At 44.9% G+C, this 21,883-nt stretch overlaps 1 protein-coding gene across 1 annotated transcript; it reads left to right on the plus strand.

Annotated features, from left to right (window-relative positions):
- Window positions 1-7,473: 7,473 nt before the first annotated feature.
- TCF15 (transcription factor 15) lies at window positions 7,474-16,837 on the plus strand. The gene is made up of 2 exons (XM_044661533.1): window positions 7,474-8,223; window positions 16,536-16,837. Exons 1-2 carry the CDS (start codon window positions 7,663-7,665, stop codon window positions 16,608-16,610), a joined length of 636 nt encoding a protein of 211 aa, XP_044517468.1. The 5' UTR covers window positions 7,474-7,662; the 3' UTR covers window positions 16,611-16,837.
- Window positions 16,838-21,883: the final 5,046 nt, after the last annotated feature.

The following is a 21,883-nucleotide window of genomic DNA, read 5'->3' on the forward strand; positions in this document are numbered from 1 at the left end:
ATTTAAAGTTCTTTCATAATCTGGCTCCTTCCTATCTTTTCTAACCATATTACTTTGCTCTTCAATCTTTGTGATCTCATCATACTGGTACACTTTTCATTTTATGGGTGCTATACTCTATCTCCCATCTTTGTTTTCGTACTGGCCTTCCTGGAATGTATTCTTTCCTCTCCTCCAATTCTTGGAGTCCCTGATTTCCTTCAAGGCTCAGATCAAGTACTTCCTTCTACATGAAGTCTTCCCTGATCACTCCTGGCTATTAAAGGACTTCCTCCCATTTGTTGCTGTTTTAGCTGTCGTTTAGCTATTGTAGTTTAGTTAAATTAGTCATATCCAGTTCTTTGTGACCCCATTTTGGATTTTCTTGGCAAAGATACTAGAGTGGTTCGCTATTTCCTTCTCCAGCTCAACTGACAGATGAGGAAATTGAGGCAAACAGGTTTAAGTGACTTCCCTAGCATCATATAGCTAGTAAGTTTTAAGGCTAGATTTGAACCCAAGTCCTCTGACATCTACATCACTGCTTAATTTTCCCAACTCCTTCCTCTATGTGTATATACTTTATCTCCCCCATTAAAATGAAAGACTCTTGAGGAGGGGGAAAAGATTCTGCTTTTTCTTTTATATACCTTAGCAAAGTGGCCGGCACACAAAAAGTGCTTAATAAGTGCTTGATGATTGATTGATGGGTTAATATTTTTACTCAGACCATTTTAGAATGTCCACCTAAATATTGGGCATTTTCAAATTCAATAAGTCCAAAATGGAATTTGTCATTTCCCCCTCTAATCCTGTTCTTCCCCTTAACTCTCTGTCCTGTGGTCTCAGCCTATCCTTCTTGTTTCTGTACCTTTGTTCACTCTTTCCCCCATCCCCGTATAGTGCCTTACTGTCACATCCAGGTTTCTAGAACTGGTTTCCAATCTGCATTCATTCAAATACTGCTCTGAAGTCCTGATAGTTTCCCTCTAAACCTCCCTGCCCCCAGGAGCTGGAATTAATTATGTGACATCATAGCATTGCAAAAGGACACTTATTTTAAATGGAATACAACACATAAAACCAGAATACAAGTCAAGCAGTAAATACTGAAGCAACTAGGTGGCACAGGGGATAGAGCACTGGGCCTGGAGTCATCAGAAAAACCCAAGTTCAAATGCAGCTTGAGACATTTACTAGCTGTATAACCCTAGATATGTCACTTAAACTCTATTTGCCTCAGGTTCCTCATCAGTAAAATGGGGATAAAAATAGCATACACCTTCTAGGGTTGTTGTGAGGATTAAGAGAGATAATTATAAAGCCCTTAACACAGTAAGCACAAAATGAATGTAAGGGATTATTAAATACCATCCCCAACCATTTCCCAAATTACAATCTCCTGAACTTCCAAGGAATATAGGACATGAGTTCTCATGGCTCCATTGACTAAAATGGTTTATCAAACCAGGATTAAAAACTAAAAGAACCAGAAAAACTGGTTTAAGAGCCCATTTTCTCCCTACTCCCTAAACTGCTGTATCAGCAGGCCACAGCAATCTAGGAGAAGGTAAAGGGTGTAGTACCTTCCCTATGGCCATTGCTTCCTGGCCTGGAAAAAGGAAAGTTTCTTATTATTGGTAGCAGGAGATGGCTAAAAATGGGAACTCTCTTTCTGGCACTTCTGGCAACTCTGTTTGAGTTTTCCTATTCCCTATAGCAGCGGTGGGGAAGGTTTTCAAGTTTGAGTGTCCAGAGGGCAAATTCAAGCTGTCAGTGAGCCCCCAAATTACCAGGGAGAACTGAGGGAGAAAGTGCTTCCTTTGGGTGGCTGGACAGAGGGGCAGGGCATGCACTGGGAAGAGGGGGAACAAGCAGCTCCCCCATGCCAGGGGTGGCATGTGTGTCAATGACTCACCAACGCTGCCCTCTAGACTCTCTCCTACCAATCATGTTATAAATACTTGCCCTCCTTCAAACAGAGTCCATACAGCAATGGCCATCACCTGTTTTGTTCCGTTCAGGATTGTGGGGCATGGAGCTGTGAAGGAAGCTCTGCTCCTGTTCCATTTGGATGGAGTTCCTTGCAAAAGGACATTTATTTTAAATGGAATGCAACACATAAAACAAGAATACGAATCAAGCAGTAAATAGTGGAGCAATTAGGTGGCACAGTGGATAGAGGACTGGGCCTGGAGTTGTCGGAAAAATCCGAGTTCAAATCTAGCCTTAGACATTTACTAGCTGTCTGACCCTGGACGTCTTCAAAGCCCAACTCAGATGGCAGTGATCCCCTCCACTCCCATGTATCTGCTCCCTCCTCAAACTTCTTAGAGCATTTAGTTTGTATCTCAGCCTTAAGCACTTCTTACCCTTTCTTCTATCAAGGCTACTTATGAGCTGGTTCTCATCTGCTCTATCTTGGTATCCCCAGGGTGGAGCAGAGCAGACAGGCTGCCCATCTAATAAGTGCTTAATCAGTGTTTATTGAAATGTTGAATGGAGTTACTTGTCCTCAGCCATTGGCTTCACAGATGGAACGAAAACTTGGGTCTCACTACTTCCACTCCATGCAGGTGTCTTTCCTCTAAATTTGTCCCTCTCCCCAGGATTTTCCTCTGTCCTGCCTCTCTCCCTCTGCCCCAAGTTTATATAGTCTCTTACATCAAAAGCAAGATGCGTGACCTTGCCCTTGAACCCCACAGCTGAACCCCAGGGAAGCTTCAGAGGGAATCCCCACGTCTGAAGAGCAGTAGTTAGGGAAACGGGAGGGTAGTGTCCACCTGGACTGAGATAGAAGGGGCTGAGCAGCATTGCAAGGCAGCTGTTTTTGAACCCCCTCCTCCTTCTGTCTCCAGACCCTGGTCGACAGGAATTCCTCTATGCCGCCTGGAGTTCCGGTGGAATTTATGGGCCCTCCACAGGCAGACAAACAGAGAAGGAAAACATCTCTCTTGAGTCCCACTCAAATCAAAATTTCGATTTCCGCTCAGCCTAGAGGGGCCCAGCTCAGCTTAAACATCTTCAGGCTGGGACAGTCATCACTTGTCTAAAGTCTCTAGGACTCAGCTTTTTTTTCCCTCCTTTTCTTCTGCTTTTTTATTTCCTCATCACTCCCAGAATCACAGGAATGTGAGAGCTGAAAAGGGCTAAAAGGTCAGGCCATCCATTTTAACTATTAGATTTTACAGAATGAGATCATTAGAGAACAATGACTGGTCCAAGTTCCTTCAGTGAGTTAAAAAGCAAAACCAAGGAAGACAATGGCAACATCCGAGAGAGGGCACTAGGAGGGGAGTTAGGAAACTAGAATCATCAAACAGGAATAAGATGCTACACAGGGCACAGAATGACAGATCAAGAAACTGAGGTTCAAGGAAGGTAAGCTGTTTGCCCGAGATGTGTAACTTGTAAGGGATAACGATGGTAGTTAAACCTTCAGCACCTACATGCTCTTTCAGAGGTCCTTGGGAAGCCCTTGACCCCAGAAGAAGAAAAGGGTAAAGAGGAACTCGGCCTGTTTTCCTTGCTGGGCTTCCTGTCCTGTCTTGAGTCTCTGGAGTGGGGTGAAGGGATAAAAGTGAGAGTGTAGCAGCCATAGGAGCAGAGAGCTACCTTGACCAGGATCAGACAGGAAAGGAAATCTCTTAGTAGCAATTCATCAGCTCAGGAAGCAGAAGGAGGCCAGTTGTGTGATACTGACCTTGCTGGCGTTCAGGGAGGGGAGAAGTATGGGGGACCAAGGGCCATTCATTGAATGTCCTGAGGAGATAGAGATTAGGCCTGGGTGAGGGAGTGGGGGCAGAGTGGTAAAGGAGAAGCCTAGACCAAGTGTTCTGGGTCTCTCTGGTAGCTTCTAGAAGCAACCCAATTGCCCACCCCAGCTTCCACCTCAGTCAATACTCTTACCTCCTACAACCAAGTTAAGAGGAGATGGTGCTAATTTCTCTTTTCCAGGCTGGTGAGGGATCAGCCTAAACACAGAAGAGGAGAGCCAGAGGAAACTATGGGGTGAGGCTCCCACTGTCATCTGCCCTGTCATCATCACCATTTATAACAGTCAATCAACTACCTTCCATTTTATTTCATTTTATCGGGAGGTTGTTCTGTGAAAAGAGCCTCGGTCTGGCAGAATCAGAACGCCTGGCTTCCAGTCCTGGCCCTGCTCACTCCTACCCTACATGAAAGAATGTCTCCCTTCTCTTTGCATTCTCACAGGCTTGGGCTAAAGTCCTTCTTTTCTCTAGGTGTTAAACTACTTTTCTTCCTTCAGATAGCCCTTCCTAGCTGAAGTCTGCCAGACTGTGTGACTTTGAGCAAATCATTTCTTTCTGGACTTCAGTATCACTTTATACATACAACAATGTAGTTGAACTAGGAGATCTCTACAATCTTTTCTTTTTTTTTCCTTTTTTTTTTAAAGCTCTTACCTTCTGTCTTGGAGTCAATACTGTGTATTGGCTCCAAGGCAGAAGAATGGTAAGGGTAGACAATGGGGGTCAAGTGATTTGCCCAGGGTCACACAGCTGGGAAGTGTTTGAGGGCAGATTTGAACCTAGGACCACCCCTCTCTAGGTCTGGTTCTCAATCCACTGAGCTACCCAGCTTCCCCCCTCTAAGATCTTTTCTTGGTCTAATATTCTATGATTCTACTTCATAGGACCATAGATTTAGAGCTAGAAGGGAGTATGAATGAATGAGGGAGGGAGTGAGTGAATGAATGAATGAATGAATGAATGAATGAATGAATGAATGAATGAATGAATGAATGAATGAAAAACAGGTGTTAAGTGTCTACTATGTGCCAGGAAAATAAATAAAAATTGAGATTTTTTTTCTTGCCCTCATGGAGCTTATTTTCTATCAGGGTGGGATGAAAACACATTACACATAAGGAAAATCCAGAAAAGGTTATTTTGAAGCAGAAAATCAGAGGGATAGTGAATGGAAGAACAGTTTGGTTCATTGGCCATCTATTTCTAGACGCAGAGGTAGCCTTAATTTGATTACAGTTTCCAGAGCAAAAGATGGCCGAAGCAGTGCAACAGTGAGGGCAAAGGTCAAGGCAAGAAGCTAGCCTAGGGGTAGTGCGCCCATTGAAGGGAAAAGATAAAATGGGAAATCAATAAGAATCTGTCATGAGCCACTTTCAAAGCTATTTTACCCTGACCTAGGATAACAGGAATTTAGTACAAAAAGTTTAGTAAAGTTTTCTACTTTTAACCTAAGCACCTAGAAGATCCAGAAATGGGTAGAATTTAACCTAAGCAACCGAGAAGATCCAGAAATGGGTAGAAATTTTAAGTTCCATTGTTCTCAAATAAAGGAATGGAGGCTAAATGTTTACTGATTTATTTTCTGGCTGGACTCACCACTGAAGCCCTATCCCCCCAATCATATTTTATTATACCTCTTCACATATTCCATATTTAGGCCAAACTGGACTGGTAGCTCTTTCTTCCCTTGATTTGAAAGAACATCTCCCTTCTCCTTGCATTTCCACAAGCTTGAGCGAAAGTCCTTTTCACTGTTAAAAATTTTTTTTTCCTTCAGAGAGTGAAGCCTTTCCCATCTCTCTCTTGACCTCATCTGTAAACTTATGGGGTTGGTCTTTTAACATTCAGTGGGGCAGCTAGGTGGTACAGTGTCTGGAGTCAGGAATACCTGAGTTCAAATCCAACCTCAAACATTTACTAGCTGTGTGACCCTGGTCAAGTCATTTAACTGTTTGCTTGAGTTTCCTCATCTATAAAATGAGCTGGAGAAGGAAATTGCAAACCATTTCAGTATCTCTGACCACAAATGGGTATGGGAAAAGTGAGACAAGACTTTAAGAATTAAACAATAACAGCAAGGTGCCATTTCCACCTCCTAATGCTCAGCCTACTTATACCAAGAAGAAACCAGAAGGTTTAATAAATGTTTGTTTGTATTTAAAACCTCATTAAAGTGCCAATGTGTTGTTTTCCTCCCTCCCTCCTTCCCGTTAACCTCTTAGCTCCCAGACTGAATTGGTCTGTGGATTAGTAAAGGGGTAGAGGAAGAGAAGGGCAAGGCAAAGGGGCTCTCTTGGAATTTCTGGACAAATGATTTAGTTGGGCCTAGAATTGAATAAAAAGAGAGCATTTTAGATCACATTTTAAAAATTGCCCAGAAATTTCAACAGCTCTGAGCCATTCCTGAAGCCTATCTTTTTTAGCCTTGAATGCTATGTGGTTTCAATTCATGGGACTCCATGGTTTTCTAATAAGCAAAATTGTAGGTGATCCAAAGAGCCAAGGAAATATTACAACAAGCATACAGAGATGTCAGCATGTTACCAGATATGATCTATCTGATAGAATTAGCATAAAAGACCTTATATGTCACATGTGACAGAAAAAAAGAGGCAGGCTGGTGAGAGTGCGGGATAACAGAGGGCCAACCCAAGTTTATCCTGGATTACATGAAATATTTTTAAATAAAACCTTGGGAGAAACCTCCAGTTTGTTGGACAGATCCTCCGTGGTATGTTAATTGGTTATAAAAAAAAAAACATGGAAAAGAATGAAGTGGGGAATGGATGTTACTACCTTCAGTATGGGAGAAACTACATATCCAGGATCTGACCAAGTATGGAAAGTCTTGATTTCTCTGAAAGGTGAAAAATAATATGGTATGATGAAGACAGCCCTGGACTTGGAATCGGGAAGCCTGGGTTCTTCTACATGGGTGGGGTAGTTTATCATCATCCTCAGCAAGCATTTGAGTATTCCTTAGGTGCCAAGGCATTGTGGTAAAAGAAAGCAACACAAAGACAAAAACACAGTCTCTGCCCTCAGAGAGTTCACATTTTCATGGGAAGAGATACCATGCAAATAACTCCAAACATACAAGATATACAGTGTAAGTGTGTAACCTCAGAAGGAAAGAGCTTGGCAGAAAGTGGAATTTGAGCTGAATTTTGAAGGAAGCCAGGGAAGCCATGAGACGAGCCTTTGCTCTCAGCTATAACATCCCATCCCATCAACAGCACAGCACATCAGATTAATGGAGCACTAGTGATCCCTTATTTGAATTTTGGTAGGTCCCAGATCCACCTCCAAGATTTTCAGACCAATAAATAGTAAATCCTTGTGCTGGTAAAGTAAGAAGGAGGCTACTAATGTGCTGGCCAGCCTCTTCCGACTGTCGGCCCACGATCTCAGTAGCTGGTCGGGACTGCAGCCCGAGACAGAGGCAGCTGTGGGCGGTCTGCGGAAGCCACGGTCCCTGGGTCTCCAGCCTCAGGGCTCCACGAGGTGTCCTGTCTCTTTGGCTCCCGGGAACCGCTATCTGCGTTGGGGGCGGAGGGGCGGAGGAAACTCGAGTCTTCCGATTGGACAGTCGGCGGAGCCCTTCTTAGCCTCATTGGTTACTGAGGGAGTCGCCCTCAAACTCCGGCCGCTCCCAGGCCTTATATAGCTGTGCCGGCGGCGCTTTCCCTCAGAGCGCATGCTGCGCAGTCCCCAAAGACCTATACGCAGTTCAAAGTTGGGGTATCTGAGCGAGCGGCCCCGCGCCGTGGCTCCTCTAGGTTGCGGTACCGCTGGTCTCCCCCTCCCGCGTCGAGGCCCCTCCCTCCCGGGGCCCTGCACCCACTAGCCGGGACGGCATCACACTGAGAGGGGAGGGTCCGAAGCGGGACCGGACTCCCCCATCCCCATGGCATTCGCCATGCTGCGCCCAGTGGCCACCCACGTGCTGTACCCCGATCTGAGCCTGTTAAGTGAGGACGAGGAAAACCGAAGCGAGAGCGATGCTTCTGACCAATCGTATGGCGGCTACGAAGGGCTGGAGCCCACTCGGCGGCGGGCCGGGAGCGGGGTCGGGGGTGGTGGCGGCCGCAGAGCGGGGACCGGTGTCGGCGTTGGAGGTGGCGGGGGGCCAGTGGTGGTGGTAAAGCAGAGACAAGCGGCTAACGCGCGGGAACGGGACCGGACCCAGAGTGTCAACACGGCCTTCACGGCGCTGCGCACGCTCATCCCCACAGAGCCAGTGGATCGCAAGCTGTCCAAGATCGAGACCTTGCGCCTGGCTTCCAGCTATATCTCCCACCTGGCCAACGTGTTGTTGCTAGGCGAGGGCTGCGACGATGGGCAGCCCTGCTTCCGCGCCGTCTGCGGACCCAAGGGCGAGCGCAGCGCATCCGGGAGCGGTGGTGGAGACCCTAGACAGCAACCTCGCACCATCTGTACCTTCTGCCTCAGTAACCAGCGCAAGGCGGTGAGTCCTGGGAGCCGGTGAGAGGGTGCCTGGATAGGGGAGGCTCACGCTGAGTTTGTTCAGACTCGGGGCCTTACCACTGCCGGATGTTGAGGATAAATCTCCCTACCCACGGTTCTAAAAGCCAGAAGTCCCACCGCTCTCTCCACCCCCAGCCAAGGGCTGAAACCTTAGGATGTCAGAGTTGGAAGGAACCTGAAAGATCATCTAGTCCAATCCCTTCAGTCTTTCTCGGAAGAGAAATGATTTGTCCAAGGTCTCAATCAGTGTAAAAGCTGAGAATTGAACGTAGGTCTCCTTACTCCTAGCCCAATATTTCTTTTTTGCTTTCACTTTTTTAAAAAAAAAAAACTTTCCTGCTGTCTTCCACTTCTAGTGAGAGAGAGCTGATAGCAAAAGAGAAATGGCACAGGCAGGAAATACAAACAGATTCCATAAGGGCTTACTAAATTCCTGGATGACATATCCTTGAGGAGTTATCAAAGAAAGCTTCAGAGGGTCTGATCCTATCCTTCTGCTGTGAAGACCAGAAGGGCAGCTGGACCCAGCCCTGACCTCCCACAATATGCTACTTTTTCTTTCCTCTTGTCAAAGAGAACCTGAAGCCAGTAATAGAGCAGTGAAAGAGTAAACAGATGGGACCAAGAATTCCTTCCACATCCTCACCTTCCCAAAATTTGTGAGCTTTGAGTCCCCACAGAACAAAGAGTGTGGCCATAGTGAGTCAGGATATTAGCCTGGGTATGAGGCTTTCACTCCACCTGTTCTAAGTGGAGAATTGGCAGGGGAGTCGAGGAACAGTGTAGTTGATAGGGGAGGCATAGTTAGCTAGCTACCCCAGGAAGCACAGGAATCCTAGTGTCAAGAATTGGAAGGGATCTTGGAACATCATGTAGTCGCTCATTTTACATATGGAGACACTGAGATGAGGGAGGGAGCAGTAGTAGAACTCGCATCTTCTGAATCCCAGGGTTCTTTCCTCCTCATCCAGTTGGGCCTGGGTTGATCGTTACATGATTAAGATACAGGATATGTAAAAGGATCAACCTACAAAATCTACCTCTGAGTACCAAGCTTTAAAAAAAAATTTAGAAAACATGCCCTATCTGTGAACAGTTCAGTAACCATAACAAATACTATTAGACTGTGAGAAAGGTCCCCAGTCAAGGAAACAGATAGGGATTTCTCTATCAATTAGCAAGTTACAGGCAAAACTGGAATCTTAAAAAAGCAAGGCTCATTCTCTCCTTTAGGAAACATGGAAGTGGTGGGTAGTTTGGACTACTGAGGTACTGAGGTGTGCACGGGTCTAGACTCTAAGAGATTCTACCCCTCCCTACTTTGAGGATGATAATAATTACATGTCCTGTCTCCATGGTATTTAACACTTTCCAAATCACTTTTTTTTTGTAGTTCTTCTAAATAGGGAGTTTGATTTTTTTTTGTCCCTATTTTATAGAAGAAGAAATAGAATCTCGGAATGGCAAGAGAACTAAATGACTTTGCCATGGCCATAAGGCCAGCAAACGGTAGAGCTGGTATTGGAGTCCAGGTCTTTTGACTCCAAGTCTAGAGACTCTTAGGATCCTCCATTTGTGAGCTACTCTAATAACAGTTGGTAGGCTTTCTACCTCTTCTACCTAATTCCTAACCCCTACCACCTACCACCCACCACCCAGGGCAGCTAAGTAGGACAGTGGATAGAGTATGGGACTTAAATCAGGAAGACATCTTTCAGAGTTCAAATCTGACCTCAGATACTTAAACTGTGTGACCCTGGGTGAATCATTTTACCCTGTTGGTCTCAATTTCCTCATCTGTAAAATGAGCTGGAGAAGGAAATGGTAAACCATTCCAGTACCTTTGCCAAGAAAATACCAAATGGGGTCACAAAGAGTTGGACCCAACTGAACAGCAATCCTCTAGTTCTCATTCACTAAAGAAGTAGGAGAAGCCAGGAGCTCTTCAGTTCTCTACTGCTTTTCCTTCCCCCAGATGTACCTTTGCTCCTCTGGACCTTCTTATACACTCTCCCTTCTCAGGGAGGTTCTAGTGTCTTGGATATTCTCCCAGACAGGGAAGAAGGTAAAGCTTTCAAGAAAACTCTTCTTGCCTTTGTCAGCATGACTGTTTCTCTAGGCAACAGTTCTACTACTCTGTTTCTTGAAGGGAGGTTTTGGAGGGAGTAATTCAATGTAATGGAAAGATTTGGAGTCAGAGAGCTTGAGTTCAAATCCTGACTCTACTGTTTTCCTCAGGGACTTTGATAAGTCATTTTACTGGTCTGAGCTTTAGTTTCTTCATCTATAAAATGCCTGGGGTAGGTAGAGGTAGGAATATTCAATTAAGTTTTAAGTTCTAGCAAATACACTTCTCCTGGACCTCCTTCAATGACTCTTTAAGTGGGGCCAACTGAAGTGAGAAGTAAGGGAGAGAAAACCCAGTTGAGTGGTAGTGTTAGCCCCTCACCCAGGCTTCTGAGCCACCTGTATTCTCCTAGCTGGTTGCTCAGAGATTTATAGCCACCCTAAACCCTCTCCATGAAGTAGCACTGGAGATGGTTGGGTAATTCACTCCTTTTCCTGGAAGGGGAGGAAGAATTTCACTTAAATGAGTACTTTAGTTTCTTTCTAGATCTACTTTATCCCTCCCAAGTAGTAGGTCTGATTCTGCCAATGTCCCTTCTTTTACAAAGCCATGAAAGGACTGTCAGATCATTTGATTTATTGCTGAAAGGGATGTTAAAGATGACCTCCTCTAATTCCCTCTCATTTAACAAAGAAGAGAGTAGTGGGGGGCGGGGAGGGAGTGAGTGAGAGGGGTTGAAGTGAATTGCTCCAGATAATACATTAAAGTCAGGGACAGAACTGGGATTGTGTCAGAAAGTCAAATATGACAAAGATTACATACTAATAAGTATAATAATAAGTACTATAGAGGTGTAAGCTATTAATGTTTAAAAAGGACTTCCGTCACAATGATCTTGTGGTACAAGGATTTATCTCCATTTTACAGATGTGGAAGCTGAGGCTCAAAAATGAAGATATTTGCTCAGTCATACAACCACTGAGTTACAGAGCCAGGATTCAAATCCAGCTTTCTTCTGCCTCCAAGTTCATGGTTACTTCTACTATTCTACACAAAGGGTTATAGATCTAGAACTGAAAGGGATCTCATAGGCCATTTAGTCCCTTTTTATAGGTCAGAAAACTGAGGCTCAGAAAGATTAAGTAGCTTGCCCATGGTTACATAGATAGTATCAGAGCCAGAATCTGAACCCGTGTCTTTGGGGCTCTAAATCCAGTGCTATATCTGTGTAGCTCTGGATAGTGCTACTACCCTCTAGACCAGGGATCGGCAACCTTTTTGGCCATGAGAGCCATAAACGCCACATTTTTTAAAATGTAATTTCGTGAGAGCCTTACAGTGCTCACAGTGCGCTCCTGTAACAGCGCCTGAAAAAAAATTGACTTTATGGCTCCTGCAGAAAGAGCCATATTTGGCCCTCAAAAGAGCCAGATATGGCTCAAGAGCCATATGTTGCCGACCCCTGCTCTAGACCTAATCATGCTATGGCCACCATTAGGGCTAGAACTTGCAAGAAGCTCACAGGAGATTCCTGACGAAGGTTCTTGGGTGGAAAGGTGGGTTATCATTTATCTAACTCTAGAACTAACTTGGTCTGTGGCTAAATCTCAGTTAACATCTGCTGCTAGTTCCAACGTGAAATAAATATGATTCAGCAGAAACCTATGCCTGGCACCAGAGAGATAGGTTTGAATAAGACATAATCCCAGCTCTGGTGAAGTTTGGTCAACTGGGTAAATTAAGGCATTATTTATTTAGTCAGTGAGCAGAGTGCTCTGCTAGTCCCTGGCAGAGGAGATGCAAATTTGTGCTAAGGCTATATAGCTCCTTCTTTCATATAATGTATAATCCCATTGCAGCCCATCAGGGCCAGGACTGATTGTAAGAGTCAGAAAGCCCCAGACACCAATAGGAGTTGGCCCTACAAGGAACTATGGAACCAGGATGAGTCGTTGAGTCAAACCCTCAGGCTGCAGAAACTTGCTACACCCCCCCCCCCCCACCACCACCACCATTTCTTCTTTATTCCTTGGGATTTGTCTGAAAGACCAGAGCATCTTAAGGGCAGGAGCCCATCCAAATTTGGCTTTAGAAGCCACTTTCCCATCCCTGCTGATTCCTCTCGGGAGTAGCTGGGGAAGGGGGTGGAGGGACTCTGCTGCATTGTGACTCTTAAGACTCAGATGGGAGGAAACAGAGCATGGTCTAGGAGAGGATCAGGATTCAGGAAGGTAGAGCGGCCCTTTCTCAGACCCCTCTACCAGAGGAAGGGCCCAAGGAAGCCAGGATGGAACTTCACTGAGAAGCTTTGAGCCCTAATGGACCTTATGGTGGGGAATGAGGGAACAGCCCTGACGGAGAACCCGGCTCTGCACCAAATAACTAGTTTCCATTTCTATGGCACTTTAAGATTATCCACATTTCAAGGAGGAGGAATCTGAGGCTCTAAAAAAGAAAATGACTTGGCCTAGGCCACACAGGAAATAAATATTAAAATTGGACCCAGAACCCAGGTTTTCTGACTCCAAGGCCTTTTTCCCTCTGATAGTCTCTCTACTTAGGGATATACCACACACATATACAGACAAATCGTGTGTGTGTGTGTGTGTGTGTGTGTGTGTGTGTGTGTGTGTGTGTGTTTGTGTGTGTATATATATAATATATGTGTACATATATATAAATACATGTATATATAAATAGATATAAATACATACAAATAAGGTATTTATAAATGGCATTTATGTCTCTCTTTACATATATTGTGTCTCTAGTCTTTTAGAGTTCCTTGTGAGGTATCCTCATTTCACAGAGAAGGAAAACTCGAGCTTCCCAATTAAGTAATTTGCCCTAACTCATAAGGTGGCTAGGTGGTGCAGTGGATAGAGCACTGAGTTTGGAATCAGAAAGATTCATCTTCAGGAATTCAAATCCAGCCTCATACACTTATTAGCTGTGTGACCCTGGGCAAGTCACATAACCCTGTTTGCCTCAATTTTCTCATCTGTAAAATTAGCTGGAAAGGGAAATGGCAGATCTAAAAACATAGAGCCAATAAGAGTAGAGAAGAGGGGAAGTCGTTTGGAATCTAGGAAGACTTCTTGAAGATGGTAAATTTTGAACTTGGCTTTGAAGGAAAAGGGATACACAGGCCATTGTTCTGGTCCATTTTTTTTAACTCTTACTTTCTGTCTTAGTAACCACTCTAAGACTGAACAAGGATGGGGTAGTTGGGGTTAAGTGACTTGCCCAGGGTCACATGCTAGGAAGCATCTGAGGCCATATTTGAACCCAGGACATCCCATCTTCAGGCCTGGTGCTCTATCTACTAGGCCACCTGGTCCATTCATTATTAGGATGCTTCCCCCTGGACCACTATGTGCCAATTCTGTTCTCTTGAGAAAGTTCAAATCATAACCACAAAACTTGAACCCAGACCTGTTGCTAAAAGAATGAACCTGGGGCCTCAAGAAAAGGGAGGGAGATGGGATTATACCAGGCTGCCCTCTTTTGAGTCACCTCTAAAGTCTTACTCTCAATAACTGACAACCCACCTGTGAGGCCCTCTGCCTTGTCTCTCCTCTTTCTGACTCCCCTATAAGGTCTACTTAGGAAGCTCCAGGGTTCACATCTGGGACTGGCTGCTGCCTCTGCCCCCAAAATAGCCTTGTCTGTGAAGAGACATGTTGTTCCAAAGTCATGAAGAGGCTCCAGAAAGGCCCAGCCTACTCTGGATGTCCTTGCCTTGCCCTGAAGCTGATGGGGAAGAGGCAGTGTGGTACAGTGAGACTCTTTTCTATAAGAGTCATAGAGCCTGGGCTCCAAACCTACCTCCAGTTGTTTCTCTTTTCTGAGGTCCAGTTTATTCTGGATAATAAGAGCAACGGAAGACCCTTTTCAATTCTACATCCCTGATTCTAGCTACATAGTCCCTCTTACCTTCCTTACCAACCCAGCTCAAAGCACAATGGAGCTTGGGAGTCTGGAGAACAGGCTTTCAGCCACTGTATGTCCTTGGGCAAGTCACTTTATTTCCCTCTCTGGATCTGTTCCCTCTTCTGGAAAATTAGGGCATCATCCTTTAACCTTTAACCTCTAAACATCCATTAACATATATATGCATATATATGTATGTATGTATGTATGTATAATGAATTCCTTTGGCAGTCTGGTGAAACCTCAAAAAAATTTTTAATGTATAAAATAAAATGCATGGTATTACAGAGGAAACAAATTATAGTAAAATACAGCTCTCCAAATTATTTTTTTAAACCTTTACCTCCTGTCTTAGAATCGATGCCAAATATCAGTTCTAAGGCAAAAGAGTGGTAAGGGTTAGGCAACTGGGATTAAGTATCTTGCCCAGGGTAGCACAATTAGGAAGTGTCTGAAGTTACATTTGAACACAGGACCTCCTGTCTGCAGGTCTGGCACAATACCCACTGAGCCACCTAGCTGACCCCAAAATTATTTTTAAAATAAGTTCATGGACCCCAGGCTTAGAATTCCTGCCTTAGATGATCTCTAAGCTATTTTTCAGCTCTGACATTCTATATCTATGACCTTTAGGTAAGGAAATGCTGGCAAGGAGGATGGGCCAGCAAAAGGCATTGTGGCATAGTAAAAGGATGAGAAAACTTGCAGCTCAGCCTAATTCTCTCTTTAACTTTGTGTGTCCTTGGGCAAGTCATTTAATTTCTCTAGACCTCAATTTCCTCATCTGTGAAGTAGAGATAACACCTGTCCTGTCCTGCATTCCATTTACTGGGATTTTTAAGGGAAGGTTATCCAGCAGCCTCTAGATCCACTGCAAATTTCATCTTTGGGGTAGCAAAGAACTGAAAACAGAGGAGACCTCAATTGGGGAATGGCTGAGCAAGCTGTGGCATGTGGTTGTGATGGAATACTATTACACCATAAGAAACAGTGATCAGGGGGCAGCTGGGTAGCTCAGTGGATTGAGAGCCAGGCCTAGAGATGGGAGGTCCTAGGTTCAAATCTGGCCTCAGACACTTCCCAGCTGTGTGACCCTGGGCAAGTCACTTGATCCCCATTGCCTACCCTTACCACTCTTCTACCTATAAGTCAATACACAGAAGTTAAGGGTTTAAAATAAAAAAATTTTAAAAAAATTAAAAAAAAAGAAACAGTGAGCAGGTTAATTTTTAAAACAACATTGAAAAACCTACATAAAATTATGGAAAGCGAAAGGAGTAGAATCAAGAGAACATTATAGATAGCTACGGAATTAATGTTTGAAGAATAACTTGTGAATGTCCCCCTCCAAGGAAAAAACTGATAAATAAACACAGAAGATATAGTTTATATATCCTTTTTTTTGTCATATGAAGCCTTCTCTAGTGCAGGGAAGGGAGGGAGAGAAGGAAATACCTGAGAATTTTAATGTAGCCAATGAACAAATATTATTAATTTTTTTAATATAAGGAAAAATAATTTAAGGCTTTAGTTAAAAGGCTCTTAATAGTTGAGTTTTTATAAAGGACAAAACACCTAAGGAGATGAAATAATTTGTCTAAGGCTACACAGTACTGAGGAACAAAGCCAAGACTGTAATCCAGGCTGTCTGACTGGTGTTTGGATGGTTAGCCAGAGGTCATGTGTATGGAGATCTATCCTAGGCACCCTGGCTCTGGTGGGACCCAGATCCCTGCACTCTGTGAATTCACAAGATCAAAAGTGTAAAGGGATGTTGGAGAAATACGGCCAGAAGAAACTTCTGGCCATCCAGTCCAATGTCCTCCTCTTAAAGATGAGAAAATTCAAGACCTAAAAGAGAAAGTGACAGCTCAAGGTCTCACAGGTAGTAAGAAGTACCAGAAGCAGGATCTGAACCAATTTCTCTAACTCCCAGTTGCCTGGTTTTTCCATTGAACCATTCAGCTTCTCTAGTTCAGCCCCCTTCATTTCACAGATGAGGAAACTAAGGTGGTGCAGAGAGAGGGGAAATTACTCCTCCAATGTCACAAAGTAAGTCAGGAAGAGAACTTCTGCTTGAACCCAGGTCTGGTAATAAATCCAGTACTGCATCCACTACCCTACAATGATTTTATTTGGGTTAAATCCATTGAGCATCTTGAGACAGAACTGTAGACCCTCATGCCCCTGGCAGGGGGGGAGGGGGAAGGTGTCTCAAGCTGGCTCATAATATGTAAGACCCCCTTTCCTTTCCTTCTTCCTCTCCCCTGACCCATGTTGTTCCCTCACAGGGCAGTCGACGGGACCTTGGCGGCAGCTGTCTGAAGGCAAGAGGGGCAGCCCCGCTTCGGGTGCCAAGGAGATGATCTTGGAGTCCCTCCTTGAAGTGTTCCATTCCACAAGGTGGTCCCAGAATCCTGGAGAGAGTCGAAGGACAAGGCGGGGGAGGAAAGGGGCCTTGCTGGCCTGTGCTGGCCAGACCAGGAGGAGACTGAAGGTCCCATCTGTGCAGGCTAAGAGACTGGGTGGGGATGTTAGCGCTTGGGCTGTGGGGTAGGCTGGATCTCCTCCTCTGAGGGTCTCAAAGCTCTGGTCCAACTCCCAGAGAGTCCTAACTATACCAGTCTTCACTGGTCAGAGACAATGTAGAACTCAAAGAACTAAGTCTATTGAGGTGTGTGTGTATGTCTGTGTGTGTGTGTGTGTGTGTGTGTGTGTGTGTGTGTATTCGTGCTGGGAAATGTTTATGGAATATCAAGGCATGTGTGTGTGTGTGTGTGTGTTGGTATTTGAAATAAAAGTTATTTTTGATCTGCTGGCCTGTGTCCTGTTCCCAGGTCAGGGGAGAAGGTTCTTGCAGGCTCACCACCTGCTGGCTCAGGACTCATATAGCCCTTTTTTTTTTTTAAAACGCTTAACTTCTGTGTATTGGCTCCTAGGTGGAAGAGTGGTAAGGGTAGGCAATGGGGGTCAAGTGACTTGCCCAGGGTCACACAGCTGGGAAGTGTCTGAGGTCACATTTGAACCTAGGACCTCCCATCTCTAGGCCTGGTTCTTAATCCACTGAGCTACCCAGCTGTCCCTCATATAGCCTTCTAAGAGGGTTATACCTCTAAGACAAATTCATTAAGCCAGAACCAATTGGAATCAACAAACTAGAGAAAACCTAGAGTGCTTTTACAGAAAGAAGGAAGCAGAGACTCAGACGGCAAATGGAACTTGCTCAAAGTTACACAGCAAGTAAGTGCCAGATCCCATACTGGAAGCCAGGACTGCTGGCCCGAATTCCTTGGTTCTTCTCAATGTACCCCGTCTTTCCTGCCTAGAAATAAGGGATGGTTTTGATTTAGAGATACTGCTGGTCAAGGGCCTTGGCTGAGCCTGTCCTACTTCTGCCTGAAAATAGTCCTCTCTTCTCTCTTGTCTCCAGGGCTATAGAGGTCACCTTTCAGGGAGGGATAAGAGCTCCCAGGACCCTACTTTGAAGCACGAACTGGCTCCCCTCAAGCTCCATCTTAGACCCAGAGCTTGGATCTAACAAACTAGATGAAAGATGCCCCCCAAACAGTATTCTTCAATCTTTTGATTTTAAAACCCTTACCTTCCATCTTAGAGTCAATACTGTGTATTGGCTCCAAGGCAGAAGAGTGGTAAGGGAGGCAATGGGGATTAAGTGACTTGCCCAGGGTCACACAGCTGGGAAGTGTCTGAGGCCAGATTTCAACCCAGGACCTCCTGTCTCTAGGCCTGACTCTCAAATCCACTGAGCTACCCAGCTGCCCCCAGTATTCTTCAATCTTACTCTCTGGCACCTAGAGTAATAAAAGGGCAAAGGACACAGAGTAGGGGAAAAGATAGAGAACTACAGAGTATCAGAACTAGACAAGACGTGCAAGACCAGCTACAATTACTCAAGGTCCTGGGCTGACTTAATAGTGCCCTTTACACCAGGCATTTATTTGCCACACTGGCTGAGAGACTTGATTGCTCAGCATGGAGAGAGATTAAATTGGGGGGAGGCATTAACCGTTTCAGAGAGGGGTTGATGTGGCTTAGATTTGCTCTGAAATTTGGAAGCTGTTATCCAAAATCTGTGGGTCTCATTTCCCACTTGTTCTAGGGGGAACTAACTTTTGTATGTCCCAGCCTGGCCAGGTCCCCAACCCCCAGCTAATTAGGAAAGTACATTGCCTTATTCTCTCCTCTAATCCAGTCTATTACAAGAAAACAGTTTGCAGTCTAATAGCAGAAATTATGGAGGAGTAGGATCTATCAGCTGATCCGTGTTCCCTGAATTAGTTCAGTGATGGAGAGGAAACTTTCTGAACCTAGAGTTATAAATTGGTATGCTGTGTAACCTCAGGAAAATTGCTTGTCTTCTCTGGGCCTTCATTTTTCCATGACCAAAGGAAGAATAGAATATCTTGGTGAGAGTTGATTTAAGCAAGCTCTTCCAAGTTTCGAAGTGTTAAGAGTTTCTTTCAAAATCCATAATCACTCCCACCCCCACCTCCACTTCCCTAACATTGGAAGAGGCTCTGCCGGCAGCCGCGGCTGGGAATTATCGGGGTCAGGCCCCAGTTCACATGACTGGAACCGGCACAGCTGTGGACCAGGCACCTCTGGGAGCTGTTTTCCCAACCCCACTGTTCTTCCTTGTACAGCAGAGGCCCCACTCTCCACCCTCTAGGAGTGGCCAGCATTGTCCTGCTTTAGATCGGGAGCCTGCCTTGAGATGCCCTGCCTAAGCAGGAAATGGAACAGGAATTGGGGGGGATGGAGGGGCCCAGGTAAGAAAAAGAGACATCAGAGCCCCATGGCATGAGGAAAATAAAATGATCAGCTCCTTTCTGTCTCCCCCTCACCACCATTGCTGAGGGAAGAACAAGATTCATGCCTGATCTCTGCCCAAAACAAACTTGACTCCCCACTGAAGTCCAGCCCCGAGAGCTAGGCATCCTGTTTGAGACGGGGGTCTCTACCAATGGTCTCCCCAACCCTCTTCTATTCTCCAGCTGTGATTTATGTTACCTTGACCTCAGCACAGCTGGTGCTCCATTGGGTCTGGCAGGCCAAGGTGGTGGGGAAATGGCCTTCGGCTCTTGGCGTATCTAATCTGTACCAGAGCCGATTAATCGGCTGCAACCTCTGTGGACCCTGGGGGGCCCTGGGACCCGGGTTCCCAGGAGGCTAGGGTTGTAGGGCAGAGTGGTAGGGCCTGGAAACATAGCCACAGGCCAAGACTGGGGAAGGAGGGGGGTAGTGGGGAGAGGGTGGGAACTGACTATGAGCTAGGCTGCTGGACAGTATGGGAGAATGCAGGGGGGGCTAGGGATGAAGGCCAGTGGCACCCCTTGGGACCTGGTATTGGCTGGGATGCATATTCTTATCCTAGAAAACTGGGAGGCCATAGAAAACTGGCTTTGGAGTCAGAAGACTTGAATTTGAGTTCTGACTCTAACTCACAGTGTAGCCTTGGGCAAGGTACTTTACAGGGTCAGAACTTCATCAGTTTGGAATAGGAAGAAACTTCTGAAGTATTCTATTTCAGGGGGCAGCTGGGTAGCTCAGTGGATTGAGAGCCAGACCTAGAGAGGGGTGGTCCTAGGTTCAAATCTGGCCTCAGACACTTCGCAGCTGTGTGACCTTGGGCAAGTCACTTGACCCCCAATGTCTCCCCTTACCACTCTTCTGCCTTGGAGTCAATACACAGAAGTTAAGGTCAGATTTGAACCTAGGACCTTGAAGGTAAGGGTTTAAAAAAAAAAAAAGTATTCTAGTTCAACTCCCTCATTTAACAGATGAGGAAACAAGCCCAGGGAGACCTGCCCAAGGTCACACAGGTATTAAGGAGCAGTCCTGGGATTTGAACATGATCCTTGGATCTCAAATCCAGTGTTCTTTCCATTGGGCTACACTGCCTTTCTCTTCTCTGGGCCTCCACTTCTTCACTTGTAAGATGAGGGGTTAGAGCAGATGCTCTCCAAGGTCCCTCGAAGCCCTCAATAAAGAGGACAAAAGCAGTGCCTTTGCTGCTGGTCCCTGAACTCAGGGCAGAAATAATATCCCTATACATGTATAACCCAGATCGAATCACTTGCCAGCTCCGTGACGGGAAAGAAAAGGGCGAGAGGGAGACAAGCTCACTAACATCACTTCAGAAAATTTATGTGGAAATTTATTACAAGGGATTGGTAAAAAAAAATATTTTTAATTTAAAAAAAAAAAGAAAGAAAGAATATCCCTAGCTCCACATAAGTCCTTTGTTCCCCCTCCTTTCATGGAGGGCTCTTAGATTAAAATATAGAATGAGAACTGGAAGGTATTTCAGAGATCATGTAGGTCAGCCCCCTTGTTCTAATTATTTTTTCTGTTTTTAAATCCCTTAATTTTATTTTTAATGTTTTATTGATTAGTTTACATCACATTCCTTTCTGAATCTATCCCTTCTATCTTCTCTGCCTAGCAAGAAGCTAGCAACTCTTGTAACAAAGATTTTTAAAAGTTGAGCAGAACCAACTGACAGCGTATGCAGCATTCCACCCCCTAGCCTCTGCACCCCATGTGAAAGGAGGGAGAGAGAAGCATTTTTTCATCTTTTGTCTGGCATCAAGCTTGGTCATCATAATTACAGAGTTCAGCTTTGTTTTATTCTTTCCATCTACATCGTTGTGGTCATTGAGTATATCATTTTCCTTGTTCTGCCTGCTTCACTCTATAAGGATTCTTATGTCTTCCCATATTTTTCTACATTCTCCCCTTTCATTGTTTCTTACAATGCCACAGGGGAAGCTAGATGGCTCAGTGAATAGACAGCATCAGCCCTGGAGTCAAGAAGACCTGAGTTTAAATCTAGCCTCACATACTTGTTAGCCATTTGACTCTGGGCAAATCACTTAACCCTTTTTGCCTCAGTTTCCTCATTTATAAAAATAAGCTGGAGAAGGAAATGGTAGATCACTCCAGTGTCTTTGCCAAGAAAACCCCTAAAGGAGGTCACGGAGAGTCAGACATGACTCGAACAACAACACAGTTAATAACACAGTTTACATTCACATATCACGATTTGTTCAGCCATTTCTACAAATGAAGGGCCAATCTCCTCATTTTGCCATTAGAAAGAATGAAGCTTGGGACAGCTGGGTGGCTCAGTGAATAGAGGGCCAGGTCTGGAGATGGGAGGTCCTGGGTTCAAATATGACTTCAGACACTTCCTAGCTGTGTGACCCTGGGCAAGTCACTTAACCCCATTGCCTAGCCCTTAAAGTTCTTCTGCCTTGGAATCGATACTTAGTATTGCTTCTAAGACAGAAGGAAGATATGGGTTTAATTTTTTTTTAAGAAAAACTGAGGCTTAAAGAGAGGAAATGATTTGCCCAGGGTCACACAGCTAGAAAAACCATCTCTTTGGACCCAAACTCATGTCTTTTGATGCCAAACCCCAAGTCCCCTTCCATGACAAAATGCTTAAAAGGCACGATGAAATAAGCGGTAGAAAAGCAAGGAACGTCATCTCCCTCCTCCTGCGTGAACTTCATCCATTTGTTCATTCTACACACCTATACTAATGTGTTTGGTCTAAGGGTGGAAGGAAGAGAAGTAAATAAGAGCTAATCTCTGATCTCCAGGAACTTATTAA

This window comes from Gracilinanus agilis, chromosome 2, assembly GCF_016433145.1.
Source record: "Gracilinanus agilis isolate LMUSP501 chromosome 2, AgileGrace, whole genome shotgun sequence".
Taxonomy (NCBI): Eukaryota; Metazoa; Chordata; class Mammalia; order Didelphimorphia; family Didelphidae; genus Gracilinanus; species Gracilinanus agilis.